At 34.3% G+C, this 21,492-nt stretch overlaps 2 protein-coding genes and 1 non-coding gene across 5 annotated transcripts; 1 reads left to right on the top strand and 2 right to left on the bottom strand.

The window, feature by feature from the left end:
- The first annotated feature begins 868 nt into the window (after positions 1–868).
- Positions 869–940, top strand: TRNAD-GUC (transfer RNA aspartic acid (anticodon GUC)). Its single transcript has one exon. It is a non-coding gene; the product is annotated as a tRNA-Asp (tRNA).
- An 834-nt stretch (positions 941–1,774) lies between these two features.
- On the bottom strand, positions 1,775–6,068 carry LOC141666410 (putative 6-phosphogluconolactonase 2). 2 transcript variants are annotated; one of them, XM_074472397.1, is made up of 4 exons: positions 5,922–6,068; positions 5,144–5,347; positions 4,920–5,055; positions 1,775–2,552 (listed from the first exon to the last, which is right to left on the bottom strand). In XM_074472397.1, the coding sequence occupies exons 2-4, from the start codon at positions 5,314–5,316 to the stop codon at positions 2,058–2,060; spliced, it is 804 nt and encodes a 267-aa protein (XP_074328498.1). In that variant the 5' UTR covers positions 5,317–5,347; positions 5,922–6,068; the 3' UTR covers positions 1,775–2,057. The 2 variants fall into 2 exon arrangements, with proteins under 2 accessions (XP_074328498.1, XP_074328497.1); XM_074472396.1 differs by having other exon boundaries at positions 1,776–2,552; positions 5,144–5,354.
- Positions 6,069–7,214: 1,146 nt separating this feature from the next.
- On the bottom strand, positions 7,215–18,613 carry LOC141666409 (serine/threonine-protein kinase 1). 2 transcript variants are annotated; one of them, XM_074472394.1, is made up of 18 exons: positions 17,895–18,613; positions 17,281–17,369; positions 17,088–17,195; positions 16,866–16,973; positions 16,522–16,612; positions 15,156–15,208; positions 13,883–13,945; positions 13,603–13,647; positions 13,262–13,297; positions 12,471–12,526; positions 11,670–11,751; positions 10,529–10,663; positions 10,279–10,423; positions 9,323–9,467; positions 8,217–8,421; positions 7,789–7,983; positions 7,616–7,701; positions 7,215–7,466 (listed from the first exon to the last, which is right to left on the bottom strand). In XM_074472394.1, exons 1-18 carry the CDS (start codon positions 18,559–18,561, stop codon positions 7,367–7,369), a joined length of 2,409 nt encoding a protein of 802 aa, XP_074328495.1. In that variant the 5' UTR covers positions 18,562–18,613; the 3' UTR covers positions 7,215–7,366. The 2 variants fall into 2 exon arrangements, with proteins under 2 accessions (XP_074328495.1, XP_074328496.1); XM_074472395.1 differs by having other exon boundaries at positions 17,281–17,383; positions 17,895–18,018.
- Positions 18,614–21,492: the final 2,879 nt, after the last annotated feature.

Genomic DNA, 21,492 nt, shown 5'->3' with positions numbered 1-21,492 from the left:
TTATAAATTATTATCCAACTTAATTTCCAGTCGCACTCAACTTCTTTTTTACCTCTTTTGTAAGAAATCAAACACTTTCAAAATTAATTTTAATAATAATAAATTATAATAAAATAAAATAATTATAAATCAAGAAAAAAATAAAAAAATAATATTAAAAAATTAAGACCAATTCATCAACATACACCACTGATATTTAAGACTATACACATTTCTAAAAAATATGTTAACACCTTCTAAAATAAAGTTTAAACAAATATAATTTAATTAAAAAAATAAATTATGTATCTAATATAACTAAAAACTCTATGAATTATTATCCAACTTAATTTTCAATCGCATTCAACTTCTTTATTATCTCTTTGGTAAGAAATCAAACATATCCAGAATTAATTTTAATAATTCAAATTATAATATAACAAAATCAAGAAAAAATCAAGAAAAAAATTAAAAAAAAATACTATTAAAAAAATAATATCAAATTATCCGCGTACACCACTTTTGTTCAAGACTTTTCTACACCCTCACAACCAGTGACCTATAGACTATAATATGAGAGACTATAATATGAGCACTGTTGAGATTTTAATTATCTAAATTTTGAATTTTTCAATAATACAATACATACAAAATAATACGTAAATATTTTAAATATATTAATCTCAATAATATATAATTATTATTTTTTATATTTATTTTATAAAATATTAAAATAATAAAATTCCAAATATTATAATCAGCTATAGGCTGGTTATAAACTTGGATTAGACGTCTCTACCTCTACGTGTCGGAGTCCTGCATGGCCTTTGGTTAAACACGGGTCTCGCTATTAGGTTATATGATGTAATGTTGGATTTTAATCATACAAGTCGTTGTAGTATAGTGGTAAGTATTCCCGCCTGTCACGCGGGTGACCCGGGTTCGATCCCCGGCAGCGGCGATTTTTTGTTTTTTTTTAATATCTGATGCCTGGGCCATTATCAACTAAAATAGGCAGGCCGAAGCTCAACTTTGAGCTGATTGAGTAGGTCGCTAATTGGGCTCAAAATTGCATCATTCTCATAGTGGGCCAATAATGCATTTTCAGTTTTTTGAGAAGCTCTTTTGTCTCTGTAACATCACAAAGTTAAATCTTTGTCAAAAAAGCATAACACAATTTTTATTCTCTTTCTGGTCATTAAATTATTTTTATAGTCTAGGTGTGATCTCATCTACTCATTAACAATTAAAATAGTTCTTGCAAACAACATATAAACATTTACCCGAGTTGCATCAACATTTGTAGGCTCTTTTGCTTTTTTTTTAAAAGCCCATTTTGGTAATTGTTAAAGTATCTGTTCAGCAATGAGACTGATAATAATGTGAGATTTATACTTACAGTTTTGTTAGATTCAACCAATTTAGCGAATATGAGGAGGTTGACTATAAATTTAGCGCCGGATTTAAAACGGTTGAAATGTCCAAATCTATACATATAATATTAATAGTTGCCCCGTAAAATTTTAAACTAAAAATTTCTCCCATTGCTCTCATAAATTATACTAACATATGATATTTAACTTTTAATGTCTCGCGTTGGGAAGATTATTTCAATCCTCTATCAACGAAATTATCAAATTTTATATAAATTAATGATCTATGATGATCAAGTAACAATTTTAACTTATAAATTTGATGATCTTAATATAGCCATGATGATCAAGTAAGTGTATACTTAGACACTACTGGAAATGGGTGCAATCAACGCAATCAACACCAAACAATAGATGTTGGATATTCTACTTAAACAGGTACTGTTGTACTATAAGATTATGAAACTTTGATTACTACAAAACTCTACTAAAGTAAAAGCAAAGGAGATAACAACCAGGAGGAGCTAATTTCATCCAACACCAACTTAACCAAAACAAAAGATTGTAGAACATCAACCATATCCTACAAAAGCCGAAAATTTAAAGATCAGCTTAAACCAAGTTCTCAGGGTTGGTACGTTCAGAATGTGATGGGCTTGGATTGTTTCTCAGATACATACACTATATTCTACAAGGAAAATTGATCTACTCGGAATATTCTGCTATCCCATTAAGCTTTGAAGCAGCCGCGTAGTCCAAAAACCATAACAACTTACCATCGATTGGATGAATCATCTTGGCAGGTACTGATGGACATTCAGGTCCAACATCGTCAATCACCGAACGGACCATCTCTGCTTTGTTGCTCCCTGTAACAACCAGAGCTACATTGGAGGACGAGTTGATTACAGGCAGAGTGAATGTGATCCTCTCCGGTGGGGGTTTGGGTGAGTTGATAAGATAAGTTACCCACTCACTTTTCTCATCAAGTACGGAGTGGTTAGGGAATAGCGATGCAACATGACCATCCTGGCCCATTCCGAGAATGATCAAGTCGAACTTGGGACAGTCACTTATCTCCGATGCTCCAATTACACGGGTCTTTACCAGTTTTCTGATGACAAATTCATACTCACGAGCAGCCTTTTCAGAAGTCAGCGAGTCATTGATTGAATGCAAATGACCTGGAACAAAGGGAACCTGAAATGACAAACATGTATTAGCATCAATAAAATTTGGTATAATAAGCTGCTTTTAGTTTATAGATAATAAATGGTGAAACTCTTGAAATTTTGTATGAGAAAATGATCACAAACTAAAAGACTATTACAATAATTTAAATTTATACTATTGACAAACTCAGAATAGATGTCATAAAGACACGATCCAGCTCCAGGTACATAGAAGTTAGGAAGCAAAGAGTGTACACACAGAAATAGCAGAAAAACGAGAGTCGAAGTAGAGGCAACCAATAGGAAACGATATCAAAATTCACATGCTGATAGCGGAGAAGAAGCTGCTGCCCACCAATTCTCAGGTAGGCAGCAGTTTTCCAAACCGAACATTATGTAATACAGCAGAAGTCAACAGACAAAATACTTAAAAGCATGTTATATGGTGTATATTGAGAAAAGATCAAGCACACAAATTATTATAAGAGAAACACTTTTAGAAGTAGTGAGGGAGTGAAAGAGCAAGCCACTAAGGGGCAGTTATTTAATATACTTCTAGCCATAGTATAGCATAGATATTTCTGAAAATTGATATTTTAAGCTTTCTTTGTATTTAGTTGAATGAAACAGTAATACTTCACAAAGTATTTCATTAACGCTTTCCTCTTCTGCGCCTAGGTTTTTTTTTTCTATCTTTGTAAGTTTATCCCAGTGAGTTCTTAAAAAAAGTTGGAACGCACATAATTTCTCTTGTGCTGCACAAAAACTGGAAAGGGAAATAGAATAACAAGCGCCAGAAACCTTATGGTACTGTAAAACGTACAAAAAGACTGATGAACATGCTGAATGCTACCTCTGCTTACATAACAAACTACCCATGCGCAGGTAGTAATTGTTCCAACTTACATCCGATGGGGAAGACTTAGATGAATGGTTATTTGCTGTGAAACACTTAGATACATTGGTTAACCTCCTTTAAATGAATTCACTATTACTTAGAAATGCTAAGATGATATGGTTAAAAACTTAACAAGAGAAATCAGGACGTATATTACAACAAACTGATGCAAATGAACTAATTAAAATGGGGTGGCTACAGAAATAAAGGAAAAAATCGTACAGTATAAGTTAAACTTCGACAGGCGGTTTGGTTATGGACGTTAAAAATCAGTTCATTGATAGATGACCAGTCAGAACTATGCAACTAATTCCAAGAATGGTTCATAATTCAATGTTTTCTATCTAACATGCCAAATATGGCAACCTGGTTCAGCAGCTTTTCTGTTTATACAGCCCTACTTGCCTATGACACAATTTACTTGCTGGTACTCTATATCAGACAGTGGAAGAAGACCTTAGGAGTCAAAGAAGTAGAGAATAATTTTATTAATACAGGACTCTTCTGGCAGAATGCTATTCTGAGCTAAGATGTAATCATGTTGAGAAAAATAACTCTTAATTTTAACAAACAACTACCGAAGATATATTGTAGACTACCACATTGTGGCCTATGGGTATAGATGTGGAAAAAAATAAAGATCAGCAAACAATTACCAAACCAAGTTGGTCTAGTGACAACTAATTCAAACATGTTCAACAATTCACTATAGATGTGCTCATGTGCATATGCACAAAAAACTTTTTTAGAATCATTATATAAGAAAGGACTATCAGTACATATATAAAAGTAGAAAATGTTAGCAGCAGATGCACAGAAACCTGAGAAACGAAAGCCAACAATTACCAAGAATTGTCTCAGACAAATTGGAAGGCAGTCGAAAAAAATTAGACGTACATGCTGCATAGAAACTTGATAATAATAATTTTTCGGACAAATGTGTTTCCACTATATGACTAACAAATAATGAAAAGTTCCTCAAGGGTAAGCTATAAATTTTCCAGGCCTCTATAAGATGTAGTCTCGATTCTTATTCTGAATATTGATTAGATTAAATTTACTGAATTGTTGTTTTCCGGCTAAAAAGGCCCTTCCCCTACTGATCCTCAAGACCTAGTTCTGGATTATAGGTTAAATAAGTTGATGCTTCAGCTTTAAGTAGATTCACTAAATCTCGAAGAAATAAAGTGACGCGATTGTCCACGTCTAATTATAGCAAATCTAATTGCAGCACATAGAATACGTACAAACCTTCCGAATAAGGAGAAGACTACAAGCCCACAAGATTCTTACAGCATTGCTACATTGTTAAACACTAATTAGGATAACGTCACATGCATCCTTAAAAGTCGGAATTGATTGAAGAGGGTCAACGATAATTTATTTGTCCCATCTAAACCCGAGCAATACGATAACAAATCTAATATATCTATTTAACCAGTAGGAGATCTAAACATCTATCTAATGATTCCAACATACTGAAAACTATGTAGATACCTTGGACAAGAAAGTATCCTTTGCCAACTTGTAGTTGCTATCCACATGGTTTTTAGCAACCGCACGTTCATCAGCCCAGAACACATGCCAGCGTGCCCAATCAATGGTCTTGAGATAAGGTGCTTCACATAATTTCCTGCTTTCCACAAGAAATTACACACACTCATTCAGGTAACTAAATGCAGTGGACTAAAAAAACAGGAAGGGAACTAATGTACACATACCCCATCAAGCTAACAAGCGAACCACCAGATATGGCAATGCAAAAAGCACCTCGCTCTCTAATGCTTGCCTCCGACAAGTCAGATATATAATCTGCCAACTCGGTGCTAAGCTCTTCCAAAGTTTCATAAATCCTCAATTCCATTACATCTCTGTGTGCTCCAGGAAGAGCCATTTCGATTTTGCAGGCTTAAGAAGTAACAACTCTACAATCTACATACATCAACACAGCAAGAGAGTAGAGTTTAGCTCAAGTAACAATCCTAGTATGAAAAATATTGCCTCATTAACTAAAACACAACTGCAGGCACTTGACCATTGGCACAAAGACCAACATTGTAGAAAAATGTATGATACATTACATAATTTTCAGAAAAAAAAAACTTCGTTTTAAGTTGTAACAGTCCAATTAAAAAATCCAGAATTAAGTTCAAGAATTCTATACATCATACAACATCATTGAGATTGAACCATCTGAGATAACAATAAATAAACTACTATTATCTACTATTTACAACTAAATAATTAAAGAACAAGAACACAATTACAGGAAATCAAGTTGAAAAATACCCACATGCATCAAACAAACTAGCATTAACTGCATTACACAAACCCCAAATCATAAACAGAAAAATAAAAAGAATTATTAAAAAAAACATCACAAAAAAAGAAGTACTAGAAAATTACATTCTTTAAGCAGCAGAGTATGCATATAGCACTCAGAAGCATATAAAATTATACAAATAAAATAATAAAGTAAGAGAAAAAAGAGAAGCTTACACAGCAACAACAGCAGAAGAAGAAGAAGAGAGATATGGGTGGCAGAAAAGGCAGAGAGTGATGAAGTAAATAAGGATGGATATGAACAAAATCTGTTTAAAATATAGTAGATGCAAACAAGAAAATAATAAATGCTATGCACATAGAGATATACATAAACACATACGTTTGACATAGATAAACTGATCACTTTTTTGGTAAATTTGAGATGAGTTGGCAGCAACATCAAAAGGAGAAAATTTTAACTTGTGGCCTTCCACGTGCAACTCCTGATCGTGACCATATAACACATTACACATACAACTCTTCCTCTCTGGACTCTGTGGCCCCCCTACCTCTTTATGCTCCATGGCAATTCAAATAAAAATGCTCTAAGATTAGATCATCTCCACCGTAACTCTAAAAATGTTGTAAGCTCAAGTTATCTAGCTCAGTATTTATTTTTTTTAGTTATGTATTTTTTATTATTAAATAATTAGACTTATATAGCTTATAAAATAATTATACTTATATATCTTATAAATGTGTAATTAAATTCTTAACAAATTTTGGAGGTGAACCAGAACTCTCAGTTAAGTTTCTATCTTTTTTACGGGAGTTAATTACATACTTCCCAAATCTTGAAATTAGTGGACAAAAACATGTAGTAATACTTTATTGAATCTAAACCTTTCACTAAAATGAAACAGAACTCATCACTAAAATATTCAACGTAGCTAATGTTTAGAAGGCAATAAAAATTAATCTCGGTGTTTGCATGAGTAAAGGGAAAATAATGGCTGTAGACTGTTTCAAGTAGCATCACCAGTTCACCGTGATTCAAAAGGTAGCAAGTAGCAACTCGCTAGTTGTGGTAATTAAATATGGAGTTCTCAAATACAAAGGGAAAATGTCTAAATCACATCAAAGATTGGATTTATTACCCTGCTCCACTGCTATAGCCTACGGGAACTTGTCTTTTCAATGACGTACCTGTTAAAACGTGTAGGAAAATTCTAGTTACAGAGATTTTAATCTTTTTAACCATTTTTAATGTGTCGATGGTGCACTTGAATTTAATTACCCACATATATTTCCCCACATGGATCAATTCATCACCCCATTAGGCCGCATCTAAATCTTATGTATTAAAGTGGATGCACTTGTCTACTGGAATTAGATCTAGTATTTGGCATCTATCCCATTTGCGGGTCTTGAAATGGTTTGGTGTTTTGTGTATTTGTGCATGCTACACTTAATAATCACCTGTCTTGTTACAATTTACAATTACAGAATAAATGTACAGATCACACATGGATAAACAGCAACTGCAGACCCCCGAGTGAATAAAAAACAAGATAAGGGACATACATACACAACCCCCGTAAAGGGAATGGGAAGGAAGAAGGAATGACAAAATTTTAAAATAAATAATTATACACATTTCTTGACGGCTATATTGTTCACTATAATCTTAAAATAGTTCTAAGCGTATCAGAAAGGTTTTGTATGGTTTGCTGCTCTTGATTTGCTTGCAGGTCCTGAAGTGGCATCTCTTCATAGCACCTGTGCATCAAAATTATTGAGAATTTAATACCAGATAACAGCCTATGTTGGCACAAAGGTAAGTTCCACATTTAGCCGTACTAACAACTTGGCTTTCATTGTAAAGATAAAAACATGTTTGGAAACAGTTACAGGGAAATTGGAATTACATCTTGTGGTAAGCTAAAGCCTGGGCAAGGTTCATTAGAGTAGGGCTTGAAGTGAGTCTTTGATACACACTTGGAGGAAGGGGAACCTGAACAGTATAAACAATGTAAATAAAAGATCAAAACTAATTAACTGCAAACCATGCACATGGATATAATCAGAGACAGAAAATGACCTCATTTTGTCGGCTCCTTCCCTTTTTAGATTGCCCATCACCTGCAAAGAGCTCCTGCATGGTTTCCACAGCAATATTCCCACCACTATCACAGCATCCAAGCACATTGTTCGACAACAATGCAATGGGTGATATGTCAGTTGCCCTTAAAAATGGGATGGGTACTGTATTTCCGGCAGCATAAATGGACCAAAGCTGCAATGACACAATCTCCAATTAAAATGCCAAATAAAAGTACAATTGCAAACATAAGCAACTAGATTTTTTTCCCCGGCTATGACTAGCGTGCATCACCTGGAGAGGGAGGGGCTGAAATAGTTAGCAACGTTCTCAGCAGTATTTATTGATGGTTCTTTTCACAAAGAATTTGCACAATGGGTGGTTGACTGACAAATCACTTGAAAAATTTATGGGGAGATGCAAATTACCTTATCTAATGCTTTTCTGCTGACAGTTTCATTCCTTGCGGTGCCACTGCCTCCACTACCAACATTTGCCTGGGAAATGCCATTTTGCTTTAGTTTCTGATCAGGGGTAAGAGATACTGAAGGACTGGTTGCTTGCAGAGCATCTGCAGCATGTGCACCTAAATTCTTGAGGGTATCTGTCGAAACTTGAACCGTATCTCCAACCCTAAAAGATTAATAGAAAATCATTTAAGCAGGCTTTTTAGAATGACTTAATTCATTAAATGTAATTATGACAACAATGATACATAAATAGTCAATATTGTACACCAACTCATACTGTAATGTTTTTATCATGCCCAACCTTGTGCAAGCTATATAGCATGGTCAGTATGCAGAAAACTACATGCCTCAATTTCAAAACAGTACCTATGTTACTCGGACTCTTCATTTTACCTTCAAGTACCCGTGTCGGACACTCGACACTCGGACATGGACACTTGGATTTGGATAGTTATTTTAGAATAAAAACATGTATATTTTTCAAAATATTGTCAAGTCCGATACTTGGACACATATCCATGTCGGACACTTTTAGCCGAATCCGAGTAACATACAACAGTAACACTAGTTCTTGACAAATCTATTCAGCAGATAAATTGATAATATAGCTTTTTGTGACTTTTACCTATATTTGGACATCACCCTAAAAAATATTATATAAGCAAAAATTAGCATAGGTATGCCCGAAAGTGTTTTTTTTTAAAACTAGGCGACTGCTATAAATGACAGCAGATAAACCACGTTTAGCATCTCCTCGTGAATTAAAGAGAGAAAGACATCTCAACTTTTTCCCAAATGGCATATACAACATTGCTAGGCGTGGAAAATCGCATTTAGGGAGCAAGTAAAACAAGTCGTTAATCATCACGCAAAACAGTAAGGTACTTCATTTCATGCAAATGACACTTGGCAAAACTTCAAGATATTGTGACTGAGATGGCATACAAAGTCTGTTCACGTGTTATAAAAAGGAAACTGACATTACTGTTTGGCTTTATGTGAATGTTAAAATTGATCCTTCACCAGCCATGTGAAAAGTAAGAAATATCTGGTAAAGGAAGTACCAGGGTTCAACTGATTTAGATACTGTGCCACTTGTTAAGGTACTTCCAATACGGCCCAGAGCAGGTGAATGATCTTTAACCTTCGGCCCTTCTATTGTTTTGTCCATATCGACAGCACCGCAAACTATCATAGTCCCAAAGTCACCTAGGAAACACAGGACCCACAACAATGATCAAAACCATGAGTTTCTCCGCTTTCTTCATTCAAATTAAAAAAACAATAGGAAAGATGTTTTATCTATTTGGTCTTTCAAATTGTTGAATGAACATCATTTTCTTCTGTGTTTGAACAATGAAAATAATTAAGCTTACACTTAAATTACATCAAATTGTTTCCCAGTACAACTGTAGCCTCGCTAATAATTATTTTTTGAATAAGATGACCATAACACCAAGAAACTGCAAAATATTGGACACAAACTGAAGCGCTAAACTAGAAAACTGAATACATTTATATTATAACTAATATTTTGTTAGAAGTTTAAAGCACAATTATTATTATTATTATTATTATGTTCATATTTCTTCAAAAAATTTGTACCCCACCCAGTGAATCCTAACTGCTTCCCTGCTTGAAAAACTTCCTAAATCCAGGAGTCCATAAAGTCAAACAACTTCTCAGAGATTCAAAACGGATTTCATTCAGCTGCTTTAGGATGCTCCTAAAGTTTGCAGTACATCATTTAAGAATTTCCAACTGGAATTGTATTTAATAGCTATATCAATCCGTAAATAGTACAGATGTCAAACTAAGAACAGAATATTGGTAGACAGTTCACTATTTAGCTGGATCACAAATATCATGTATTCTTCAATTAATGGTCCACCTTTGCAAATATAGGAGATAGCCATATCACAAAATTCACATTCCCATACGATCTGACTTAGGCGAGAACACAATAATAATGACCAACTAATAGGAATAACTCACATAACATAAATTGAATGTATTATACCTTCTTCAGTCTGTTCAGCAACCTGAGGTGCAGTTCCAGGTTTACTTCCAACTTGTAACACGTTGGGAACCAGAAGAGCACCATCCTGAGGCTTGGATGGGACAGTATCTCCATAGTCTTCATTCACTTTAGGGCCTCCCACTGACTATACATATGGAAGCTGTAATTATGATGGCTGATATTTCAAGGGAAAAATCGATACTAGTGAAAAACTAGAATATAATGCTACTGAAAGTATTGAGAATCATACATCATCTCCAGGTACAAAAGTTCCTGATGCGATAGTTTGTGCTTCCAAAACCATTAATGCCCTCACTTGCTTTGCTTTCTCCAACTTGGGCAACATTATGGAAGCTCCAATTTTGCATTTCTCAATGAATTTATGCTGATATTCGATCCAGGGCCACAAACTTAAGTTAGATTAGTATGTGCAAATACATATTAAAGTATGTTCTAATATATACGACTTCAGGTCAGCATAGGAAGCTCGATTGTGGATATTATAAACATAGTTACAGTAAAACCAGTTCATGTCCATATACCTAGAATAAGTTGACACTATATTTAATTTTTAGAAAACATCAAACAAGTCTAGTTCAAAACTTCAAAATATATTTTTACTAGTTCAAATGCTATTTTGTAATCCCGAATAAAGTTCAACTTCAACATAAACCAAACAAATAAGACCCAGTTACCCCGCTCGTAAGGCAGGGTCAAAGATGTATGTTACGTAATACAAAATATACTAATTTCAATCAAATACAAAATATGAAGTTCACTTTATTCACCATAATATTTTAGTTAAAAGATGGTTCGTTATCAAAAATTAAGAGTGAGAAGCTTTAAATGTAGGCTAAAGAACTACAGTTTTACAAAATAAACTCCTACATAGTTATCATGGCACCAGTAATGTCACTGTAACAGTAAGTGTCACCTAGGAGTCCAGGCGGTAAGCTACAATAAAATCTCACCTTACTGGAAGTCTGGAACCTAGACAGTTGCCTAGGCAGTGAGGAATTTTGATCGTTCCTTACCTCACGTAGAAACCATGACAACAGTCTGAATGTACATAGCTTATGGGGTTCATACATTTGGCAATTGCAAGTTAAATAATTAAAGAAGAAGTAAAAAAACATTTTGACAGATTACCAATATCCCTTCCTGTGCTAGTCTGATAAAAGCTAATCCAAATTACTATGACATCACAGGACAATTATAAAATAGTTGGAGTAAAATGTAATGCTACAACTTCAAAGTCTTAATATTAAGTTTTTTAAAAGAATGGCATCATTTAACCTTTAATATGCCCCAGTTTTCTTACTCAATTCTATGAGGTAAGTTGTAAGAAGGAAAGCAGGTGCTGATAGTAAAATATGTCGAATATGATATACCTTTAACATCTCAGTTGCAGTAGGACGAAGACGAGGCTCTTTTGTAAGGCACTTTGCAATGAAATCATGAAATACAAGGGACCTGCAAATGCAAATTACAATTAACCTCGATAAATTATCAACCTCGGGACCGGTGAATTTTATTAGGTTTTCTAGTGTATTAATTCTTTGAAGGAATAAATACATTGACTCTTTATTTTTGGGACTAACAAATGCATATTAAAAATTCAATTTATAGCGGGGTAGAATTTATTGAGGTTCTACCTGTACTTGGAGTGGTCCTAAAATTTTAGAAGGCAATAAGACTAGTAATGATGGCTATGATAAAATGGTGATTAGAAGAGAGCCCAGACACACATTCATTTAACACTGTTTTTGTTACTCTATGCATATGTACATGAGACTAGGAGTTTAATATTTCTGAACATGGCCCTTCAAGAAGCAGAATCCGACATTGGCTCTTAATATAAATTCTCTGATCACCTCTGAATAAAACTTTGACCAGCAATAATGGTCAATCCAGAGAATCTGTTTCATTGGACTACTAATTGTTGACTGTAGTAAAGTGGATTGCCAAATTGATTTATCAAGGTATAGGGACCACTAGTTTAAATTTCAAAGATACCTCTGCCATCTAACTCTTTAAAAAGATCATGTCACACTGATAGCAATTACACAATATACAAACACGGGAATGACGGGACTAACAAAACAAGCGAGGGACTTGAAACACAAGCTTCCAAGACCAACATACTAATCCAGCACCAAACTTATAACTAATTAAAAAGATTGAGCAAATACCATTTCTCTTTATCCTCAAGCATTGGAGCTGGCTCAATGGATATCATGAACAATACCTACAACAAATGAAGTACATAATTAGGGCTGGGTAGGGAGGTTGGATTAGCATTTCCATGCCCTTTACTTAAGGCCTACTATGATGTGTGTTGTGTTCATTTAATAGTCAAGTTCCATGCCGGGTACCAAAATGATGATTTGTATCAATGCTAATTATGGATTTACAATAGCCCCAAGTAATTTAAATTTTCACATAACTCAAACATAACCAGATTTTCTGAAGTTGAAAACCTTAATCATATCTTTTTTGCGATACACTTGACTTTGACCAAAATTCAGGGGAGAAATCAGAATAATGTAACTGACCCAATTGCTCCAGATTTCCAACTTTACTGAGCATCCTAATTTCAATTTTCATGGTCCTTCATCCCTAGATTCTCTTTCCAGTACGGAACGCAACTCTAACATACCTTCTAGTACCATCGACTCAGACTGATTAACCATGTACATTGTCATTGTCGACTAAGAAATTGAGAATGTGTTATTGCAAAGGGCAGGTCGTAGCTAATAGCATTCCTAGGTAAGGATGATTCTTAGGAATTTAGAAGTAACTATTAAGCAAAATAGTAGATCAGATATGCATAGATAAAAATTAAAATAACAAAACCGGGTTCACGTTCGAAGAAGATATGTAATGGATGTATGATGAGCAGTTTGACATTGTGAGCAATAAATATCGTTATCTGTTAAGCGACATACAGAAGTGTAAATTCTTTGGTTATTCATGTACTAACCCTCATGGGATGCACTGATGATCTTGGAGGAAGACCCTGAAACACAAAACATTAATTCAGAAATAAATTCTACACGTAATGAAGAATTGTATATAAATTAAAGTGAGCCTAAATTATAACTACATTTAAAAAAAAATCTCAATTACAGCTCTAATTTCCCTTTCAAATCCTAAATAGAAACAGCAAGCTCATACATGTCTAAATGATAAACTAGCTTAAAAAAATTGCCAGTTGTAATTTCATTAATCAATGAAACCCAACACATCCAGCAAGAGATTTTGAGACTAATTGAAACCATTTAGGATTTTGATGGAAAACAGAATTAAAAACTGTAAATATACCTCGGCCATTTCAATCGCAGACACTCCAAGGGCCCAGACATCCACCTGAGATGCATGACATAGTTTAAAAAAATTAAGATCTAGTCTCCCCATTCTTGTATATCAAAACTTGTAACTGCTTGTTAACATCAAAGATAAGGGAAATTGTTATTCTACAAGATTTCTCATCCAAATCTCAAACTAAGCCTACTCAAATTAGAATAAGATACAACCCTTTTTTTGCATAATGTGATTAATGAGCCAGTAAAGGTAGAAATTTATTCTAAAAGTTTTTATATACCTTTCCATCATATCTGCTCTCCTGAATGACTTCTGGAGCCATCCAATGGGGAGTTCCAATAAACTGAGAGCAAGCAAGAACAATAAATACAAAGATTAACAAATGACGGAGTCAAAGGAGTCATTATAGCAGGAACAATCTGTTACGAACATACAATTGCATAAAAATATATAGAGGCAAAGGAATCATTAACTTTCACAAAAAAAATGTGCTTAGTACAAAACTACACTTAAATGAGTAATTTGCGCACTAGAAGGGTTCATAGTAATTGTCTTGAAAGCATGCCTTGTGAAAAACAACCACTGAATGACTCTTACTTAACTCTCTATTTCCATAGACGTCATTCGCGCTTAAGATGAAAATTATGTCTTTCACTTTCCTAGTAGATTATGCAAACCTGAAATTATTACATCGATCTTGGTAATATGTACAAATCTAGCTTTATGGGATGAGGGGTGTGAAACCAAAAACCTGTGATGCCACTAGTACTACCATGCGGGAGATCACAAACTTATATAAATTGTTAGAAAAAAAAATTAAAGTGAGAAACCTGACCCATCACTCAAACGAATTAGATGACAATACTAACCAAGTCTTTCATATGACAAGATCATAACAGTGCTATTGAATTGGCAATATGAAAAAACACTAATTTGATTATATTTTCATATCAACCAGGCTGGCATCAATATTTCTGTAAATGTTTAAACTCAATATTAGTCTTTTAAATAATGTACCTGCAATACTTATAAAATTGAGGAAATGAGTTCAATTTAATCTCCACAGAAACACCAATAAAAGCCTGTATCAACATGTAAAATGTAGCACTATATGAATTTACTTATTAAAGCACTTAACCATATGTTCGTATGTTACATGATATGTTCATTTTTCAGTGGCTTTTCAAACACCCTGAGGTTTTGAGGGAGCTGATCATCCAACAAGATATTAAAGCTTGTTATGATACCCCCAAAATTCACACATTTATATTGGCAACCTTACCGTTACCCCCTTAATGGGTACCTTGTGCCCCTTTAGTGGGTTATGTATGGTGATCCAATTTTACCCGTATCGGGCTTCACATCAGGCAAGGTGTTCACTAAAAATATCCTTCATTAAAAATTCTCCAAAAAAGTATCGAGGGAGTTGGTCATTTAACGCTTAGGCTTTAGCCACATGATATATAATCGGATAATTGAATATACAACTTATAATGGGTAAATTTACAGTGTCAGAGCTACAAGTACTTTAAATTATATAAGGCAAGGTTTACCGTGTTACGCTTAGACATTGTTCTAGTCAGTTGTGCAGCAACACCGAAATCACCTGCAAATGCAAAGATTTTCAATTAGTATGATAATTTATTTTGAGGATATGTCATACCAAAACATTAATCTCGACGCTAGAGTGAACTGATAACTCAATCACTACAAGTATCCACAATATATAACTACAGATGTATAATAAAATGCTCTTACCAATTTAAACAAGAAACTATCACATAAAATTGACAACCTTGTTTGGAAAAAGAATGATACGTATCTACTCAAAATCATGAAGAACCAAAGATCCAGTAAAAATAATTAGCAAGGACGGGAGAAGCAGGGGAGACGGCCTTCAAATCAAGTCTCCATAAAAAATTTAAATACTATACATGCAAAAATTAAAATTATATTGAAAGATTTTCATAAATCTACATAATATTTTTATTCGAGCAGTATTGAATATGTTTAAATAAACTGTAATTAAGGTTATGTTTGTGATGACACCCCTTCCACAAACACTCTGCATCCTTCTTGTCCCTACTTCTCCCTTAAGAACCTTTATAAATGGATTAGATATAGATTTGCTTATTCAAGTGGTCTTCAAATATCACCTTTTTCACAATTGTAAAAAGGGTATCATCTAACTTAATATAGTGAATATAAATCTGACTCATTAACTTCCAAAAAAACATATGAACGGAACATCTTAGCATGTACCAGTAAGTATATATTACAGAATTCCCCCATCTCTTGCTATAGAATATGTACTGTATTTTTTTTATAATTCCTCCACATAAATATACATGTATATGAACAAGTCAGCACACACATATATAAATATATATTCAAAAATGGGTCTGCTGTTTAGGATTTACATCTTTCATTCTTCTGGCATTGCTGTAGCCGTGTAAATCCAAAGGTTTAAGGAAAAAGATAGGTTTTGCTTGAGATGACAATATAAAAAAATTAATGCATACCAACTTCGAACAAAATAGTTTCTCGAAACGATTAATTTGATATTCATGCCAGTTTTTAGACTATTAAGACTAGAGTGAGCACATTAAATATCCAACCCCCTTCCAAATAAGGTTGCTTCTTACATTAAAAATCAGCCATTCTGAGGTTTCTTTATATTTAGCAGAGTAAAACTAATTAACATACACAATGCCATGTGAAATTTTATGTATTGCCGTGTGCATGATTATTCTTATCATATGTTCTCTCTCTTCTTTATTAGTGCATGCTTGTGTTGATTAATTTGAATATTTGTTACATGACAAGACGAATAAACTATTTAAACGAAATTGCGAAAAAATAGTTCACTACTTTCAAGTTGTGGAAACTTTTATAAATATTAAGCAGTAAAAAACTTACCCAACTTGACTTCTCCTTGTTCAGTCAATAGTATGTTTCCTCCTTTAATATCTCTATGTACCTTGAAAATTGAGTGCAAGTACGACAAACCCTACATGAAACAGATAGTTGTCGTCCTTAGCTGAACTAATAATAGGGAAATGTACAAAATTCAGCAATCTTCTAGAAATCAAATGATCCTTGACCAACCATATAGGAATTGTTTATCATATGTGCTGGAATAGTCAAATTAAGGTCATATATTAACTTTATCCTGAGACCTGACGTTTCAACAGATTCCCACCAATGCCATTCAATTAGCCAAAATGACTTGTATTGTCAAAACAAAAGAACTTTTTTCTTACCTTTAACGCCTCCTTACAGATATAAGCTATCTGGTATTCCTCTAAGGGCTCATCTGTAATATTCATCAAATCAGCAACACTACCACCGCCACAGTACTCCATGACAATCTGATATGCATAACAGAAAAGGACAATGCCAATGAACAATTACTCCTTCACATATAGAGAAGATAACATGTCCCGATTTAACTCTATTAAAAGCCGATGATTGCATATTCATACCCACAGATATTCTTCTCCCTGATAACTCCCTAGGTAGCGAACAACATTAGGATGACTACATTGCTGCAACATCTCAATTTCCCCTCGTATTTCTTCATACCCTTCTTCCTGTAAAATTAAATAGGAGATGGTGTTATTAATCCAATAATAAACGTGACTCTGCATCTCTACCACATATAATGATCCATCATACCCCTTCACTTAACGAAATCACTTTGATAGCAACCATCTCCGAAGTTCTCAAGTCACGTGCTTTGTAAACCGCACCATACGAACCCTTCCCTGCCACATCCAGACTTCCCAAACATCAAATCCAGTAAATTAAGCAACCATCATTCTAACATAATTAAACTATTACATCAAAACATTTAAGCTCAATCACATAGTAATTAACTCAACAACAGAATACACTAAACTCTTAGGGTCTAGACTTTCAAAGTATTAGCAGCTAAATTATTTCAATCACATAGTAATTAACTCAGGACATGTAAAACTCTTAGGGTTTCAACTTTCATAGTATTAGCAGCTAAATTATTTCAATCACATAGTAATTAACTCAACAACAAAATACGTAAAATGCTTAGGGTTTCGACAGCTAAATTATTTCAATCATGTGGTAATTAACTCAACAACAAAATATGTAAAATGCTTAGGGTTTTGACTTTCAAGGTATTGGCAGCTAAATTATTTCAATCACATTGTAATTAACTCAGCACGAAAATACTTAAATCGCTTAGGATTTCGACATAAGCATTATCAACTAAATTATTCAAAATTCACAACGGAAACCAAATAAGCAACAATTACCTAATTCATGTAACAACTCATACTTAGTAGAAGGATCCTCTCTAGTAACACTATCCGGAATCGAGCTCGTCGACACTTTACTACTCGTCTGTTTCCTCAACTTCCTCTCCTCCTCTTGCAAATTCGCCGCTTGCATACTCGCAACCGCCTTACTCATCGTACTACCACCTCCTCCACCACTCCGCTTCACAAACGTTCCACCAATTGTCTCCGAAACAGACGCCTGTCTCTCTCGCTCCTTCTTCGCACTAGATCTCACCACGAAAGTAGAAAAATCACTCTCATTCTCGTCATCCTCCTCCTCATCCTCATCGTCATCATCTTCATATGGCTTACGCATATACGACGGAGATGACTTGTGATTGCGATTGGATTTGACGATCATAGTGCCGGAGATGTTGGCGTCGTCATCGTAGTCGTTGTCGAAGTTAATTGCGGCGGCATCGAAGTCTTTAGGGATGCGTTTGAGGAGAGGCGGGAGAGATTCGTCGTCGTCGTCGGAGTTTGAGGCGGTGTCAGTCGGGTCGGGTTTGCGGAGCATAGTGGCGAAGAGGTTCGGGTCGTCGGTAGAATCTTCGTCGTCTTTGTGGATGACGAATGTGGAGTAAATGTCGGAGGATTTCGCCGGAGATTTCCGGTTCCGGCGATCGCCGGGAGAGAGATTCATTACTGTGTATATATGTAGGTAATGATTTTTACTATACTAGTACTTCACTAAGAATATTTTTTTTAGAAAGGAACTTTACTAGTGCGTAAATATTAGTATGCAAGTAGAGTAGTAAAAAATAACAGAAAAAATAAATTAATTAAAGAGTGATAAAAGTATATTTTAAAAAAAAGGTTAAGAGAAATTTGTAATTTGTTTCGTATTTGGCTGTTTTTATGCATGAAATATGCATTTCTCGGTATTTTAGAAATGATATTATTTGTTTTTATGTAAAAAAATAATTAAGAGAGTTAAATTTTATTGACATGTAGATCACAGAAATATAAATATAACAATCAATTACGGAAGGCAATTAAAGGTCACGTTACATATATAACCTATTTTTCTATTCAATTTGGGTAGTCTAGGAACTATTTTGCTATTCAATTTGGGGTAATTTATTGTAAATTGTAATCCAACTAATTTCAATTTTAACAACTTAACAAATGTAATCTACTATATTATCTTTTTTTGTTATGATAATCTATGTTAGGTAATGAATACAACAAATGGGTGAGTGTGTTTTAGACAATTTTAAACTTTTTTTGTGAACTATTTTTGGATGGTGAACAAAGTAATCTAACTTGTACAGATAATATATTTCAACAGTAATAATAAAACATGCACAGAAACACACTATCTTTCAAAACTCACTTAATTTTATATTAAAATCAAGTATGTGTTTTGCTACAAATTTCTGGGTTCTTGTTATGTTAAGAACTCAGCTTCTCTATTGAGAGTTACAAGAATTTAGATCTAGTTGTTACACTTAAAACAAAGCATCCAGTGTTTACTTTATAGAACAGTAATCACTGGTTTTACACGGCATGCAATAGCATGTGCTAAATCTTACTTTAAGTTAACTAAAACTTTATATTTCCGGCTTAGTGTATCTTTGCAAATCGTGCATGTCTGTGACTTTACTTTGTCAGTTAATCTTGGCCTTTGATCTTGTACTCCTCAAGCTGCTTTTGTAGACTTTTCAAATCATTGATTGATTTGTTTGTTGATTGATAATCTTGGATATTTAACTGGTCTGCACTTTGTACTCTAACTTTTATCTCGAGATCTCCAGTTTGGTATATAGAGAACTAGACATCTCGATAAGTATAATGGCTTATCGAGATCTCTTATTACTCTATAGTTGATATAACTTATCGAAGTCTTTGAGTTCTTTAATGTGAAATTGACTTGTTGAAATCTCTCAGTTCTCGAGTATAATCTTGACTTATCGAGATCTCTGAGTTCTCGAGTGTAGCTTTGATTAATCGAGATCACTGAGTCCTCTAGTGAACTTGACTTATCGAGGTCTCTGAGTTCTCGAGTGTAGCTTTGACTTATCAAGATCTCTGAGTCCTCGAGTGTAGCTTTGACTTATCGAGGACTCTGGGTCCTCGAGTGAACTTGACTTGTCGATATCTCAGAGTCTTCTAGTAAAGAAATGACTTGTCGATATCTCCAATCTTCATGTCTTCAATTTGGCTTGTCGATATCTTTGAGACTTCTCTATAAGCTTTTCTTGACTTCTCGATAAGTCATTATGGAGTTATCGGATGACTTCTCTATAACACTTAATATGTGACTTGTAGATTTCTTGACTTGGAATATTTTTCCCAAAACAGATTTATTCAACTCCAAACTTCTTCACACTTTCTCTGAGGTATGATCTTCATGATCTTCTTCCAGAGTTTATTCTTAGGCTTGAGACTGTTTACAGAAAAATACTCCAGTCTAATCTATTTTCATTTTTACAGACTTAAGTGAATGTACATCTTCAGATTTTTGATTGTACATCTCGATCTCCTCATCATACTTTCTCTTCCTCTCCTCACTTTCAGCCTTGTTTCTTGCTCTTCTTTCTTCCCTTTCTATTAACCATTCAGCTAAAACATATCTCCATGCCTTAGTTGCAGTATCTTTATCCTTCAGTAAGCTTATCACTCTCTTGATTTATGTGGGAGAGAAGGTGTCCATTAAGTTACTGCCAAGAAATGTGAAGGACCCATCCTTATAGTAGATTCTTACTTCTCTTAGTGTTACAACCCAAACTCAGACCATTTCTTCAGCTAATTGTTGAAAGTAGTTTTCATCTGAGATGCACCAGTTTAGAGGTAGAAAATCACTTTGAGATGCATCAGTAACCTGCATTTTCTTAGATTTTCTCCCAACAGACTTGTAGTGAATTTTGGTTGATGGCTTAACAAAAGGTAGGTTTGAGATTTTCTTGAGAAATGTTTGATTTAATGTGATTGATATTTTCAGAAAGGTGTTAGCAGTTTGTTTGTACAAGTATTTAGGCTTTGAGGTTTGAGGTGGTTTAGTGTTTGAGCTAGAGGGTTGAGCTTGGTTAATTTGGATTTTTAGGGTCTGTTGTGGTTCTGAGTCATCTTGCATTTTCTTGCTTCTCCTTTCTTCTCCTCTTTTCTTGTCATCACCTTTCTTCTCTTCTTACTTCTTGTCATTGCTGTCAGTTGCCTTTGAAGATTGACTTGGATTTGAGCAAGAAGGTTTTTGCTCATCATGCTTCTGCTCATCATCATCCTTGTCATCTTTTGAGTTGTTGAACTTTTGATTTGGCAACATGGTGTCAGGATTTACAAGATATCTTTCAATAATTTTTATCATCTCAACATCCTCGGCCTTTTTGCTCTTTTTGTGCTTGAGATCATACTGAAGAGTCATGATCAGCCTCATATTAGATCTTACACAATTTCTTAGAACAATGAACTGTTTGCACTCCCTGGTTCTTGGACAGATGTAAGCCACCCCTATATTTGGATATAGATAAGCTTCAGGAAAGGCTGCAAACTTTGCATTTTTTAGCTCTTTCAGTAGCTGGGTGTCCTCTGAAATAACTGAATTTACTCTCTCAATCATTACATCCAGCTTAGA

Source organism: Apium graveolens, chromosome 6, assembly GCF_009905375.1.
Source record: "Apium graveolens cultivar Ventura chromosome 6, ASM990537v1, whole genome shotgun sequence".
In the NCBI taxonomy this organism is placed as follows: domain Eukaryota; kingdom Viridiplantae; phylum Streptophyta; class Magnoliopsida; order Apiales; family Apiaceae; genus Apium; species Apium graveolens.
The sequence above is the reverse complement of the archived record's forward strand: the minus strand, read 5'-3'. Positions and strand labels throughout refer to the sequence as shown.